This window comes from Chrysochloris asiatica, unplaced genomic scaffold (assembly GCF_000296735.1).
Source record: "Chrysochloris asiatica unplaced genomic scaffold, ChrAsi1.0 scaffold00033, whole genome shotgun sequence".
Classification (NCBI taxonomy): Eukaryota; Metazoa; Chordata; class Mammalia; order Afrosoricida; family Chrysochloridae; genus Chrysochloris; species Chrysochloris asiatica.
In genome coordinates this window covers 69,636-71,956 of record NW_006408551.1, presented here as the reverse complement: position 1 = coordinate 71,956, position 2,321 = coordinate 69,636, and the positions used below count along the sequence as shown (strand labels likewise).

Here is a 2,321-nt window from a genome sequence, read left to right as displayed (position 1 = left end):
CTTATGCATTTTACGCTTATAAATACTACAAAAAGTGACAACAATAGAAAATGGGACACTTTTATTGGGCTTGGAGAAATCACAAGAAGGTTTTTCAATGAGAAGGTGACCTTTTATGTAAATACCTTTATAAGTCATTCAGCACTATTTTTTACTCTAGTATTATTGAAACAACCCACATAGATGAAATTCCCTGTTCTACACTTTCAGCATATATGGTTTATGGAAGAATTTTCTAAATGCTTTAAACTTCAGGCTTTAATTTGAAAAATCCAAACTTAGTGAAGAAAAATTCTGTAAAATATTTGTATCTTATATAATAAAACACAGGGTCTAGCAAATGGCAGAAACTTTATTGTTTATGTTGCTGTTGTTATGTGGTGTCAAGTCTATTGTGATTCATAGCGACCTTGTATGCTAGTGGGTTTGAACTGCCCACTTTGTGTTTAGCAGTCCAGTGCTTATTCTACATTAGTTATTATTGTTTTAAATTTCCCCTAGAATGTAGTATGCCATAACAAGTTTACTTCCAGAGCCAAGCCCAATTCCATTGTTATTCATGGATAATTCCCTTATCTTCAGATGTTCCCTTTGTGTTTTCTCCTGCAGATTTCAAGAGAGAGAGAAAAAAATGAAAAACTATACAGAAATAACAGAGTTTATCCTCTTGGGATTGTCAGATGACCCAAAGATTCAGGTTGTGATTTTTGTCTTTCTGTTCATCACCTACCTGCTGAGCATCACTGGGAACCTGACTATCATCACCCTGACCTTGCTGGATTCCCATCTCCAGACCCCCATGTATTTCTTCCTCAGGAATTTCTCTCTATTAGAGGTTTCATTCACAACTGTCAGTATACCCAAGTTCCTGGGTGCCATTCTTACAGGAGATAAAACCATTCCCTTTAATGATTGTATGGCTCAGTTATTTTTCTTTATTCTTTTGGGAGTTACAGAGTTTAATCTTCTGACTGCCATGTCCTTTGACCGCTATGTGGCCATCTGCAAACCTCTGTATTACACAACTATCATGAATCATAAAGTCTGTACACTGCTTGTCTTCACTTCTTGGCTGACCTCATTCTCAATCATATTCCCATTAGTTATGCTATTTATACAGCTTGATTACTGTAAGTCCAATATTATTGAACATTTCACCTGTGATTATTTTCCCTTATTGCACCTTTCCTGTTCAGACACAAAACTCCTAGAGTTAACAGGTTTTTCCTGTGCTGTATTTACTCTACTGTTCACTTTGGCATTAATAATTCTCTCTTATATACAGATCGTCAGAACAATTTTGAGAATTCCTTCTACTAGTCAGAGGACAAAGGCCTTTTCCACTTGTTCTTCCCACATGATTGTCATCTCCATCTCTTATGGCAGCTGTATTTTCATGTATATTAACCCATCAGCAAAAGATAGGGTGTCTTTGAGCAAGGGAGTAGCTGTGCTAAACACCTCAGTAGCCCCCATGCTGAACCCCTTTATTTACAGCCTAAGAAACCATCAAGTTAAGAGAGCCTTCATGGACATGGCCAGGAAGGTTGCATTTTCTCTAAGCAAATGAAAAAATTAGATGCCGTCATAAATTAGAGGCATGATGAAGAACAATGAAATAAAAAACAGTGCTTTTCAAAATCTGTTATTAAAATCTACGTGGTCTCCCTAGACTATTTTTCATTTCTTAAACATTTGTTTCAATCACTTGACAAGGTTTTCTTTTTTTTAAAATAAATACATATAACTATTGATGTTTATATAGATGCATATATACATATAAAGAAGGAACTCTGTAGCAGTGGTTACACATCGGGCTGCTAATCTCATGGTCAACAGTTCGAATACCAGTGGCTCCATGGGAGAAAGATAATGCTTTCTGCTCTTGTTAAGATTTACAGCCTTGGAAATCCTATAGAGGGTTGATATGAGTTGGAACTGACTCCACGGCTCATAACCACCATACATATAAAGTGGCTTCAAAAAGCTTGTGGAAAAAAATAGGATGAAAAGATAATAGAAATAAAGAAAGAAATTAATTTTTTTTAATAATACAATTTTCCCTGAACTTTATATGCTCCCCACATATGTATTTTTCTCCCCATTCAAGTATCAGTCATCTCTCATGTACTTCTCTTAGGTGCTTGTTTTATGTTGTTGATTTTACTTCCTAACTATGAAACTGACTTATTTTTCTTATTCTAAGCATAAAATGTTGTTAAGTGCTGTCTGAGTCGATTTTGACTCATAGCTACCCTGCATAAATTTCTGAGGAGCCACTGGTGGGTTTTAACTGCCAACTTGTGGTTTGCAGTCCAGTG

At 35.8% G+C, this 2,321-nt stretch overlaps 1 protein-coding gene across 1 annotated transcript; it reads left to right on the top strand.

The window, feature by feature from the left end:
• The first annotated feature begins 631 nt into the window (after positions 1–631).
• Positions 632–1,570, top strand: LOC102830438 (olfactory receptor 6C1-like). Its single transcript, XM_006859371.1, has one exon. The coding sequence runs from the start codon at positions 632–634 to the stop codon at positions 1,568–1,570; it is 939 nt and encodes a 312-aa protein (XP_006859433.1).
• Positions 1,571–2,321: the final 751 nt, after the last annotated feature.

Excerpts from the sequence above, each read along its gene's own strand:
- LOC102830438 (XM_006859371.1), top strand. The coding sequence starts at position 632 with ATGAAAAACTATACAGAAATAACAGAGTTTATCCTCTTGGGATTGTCA.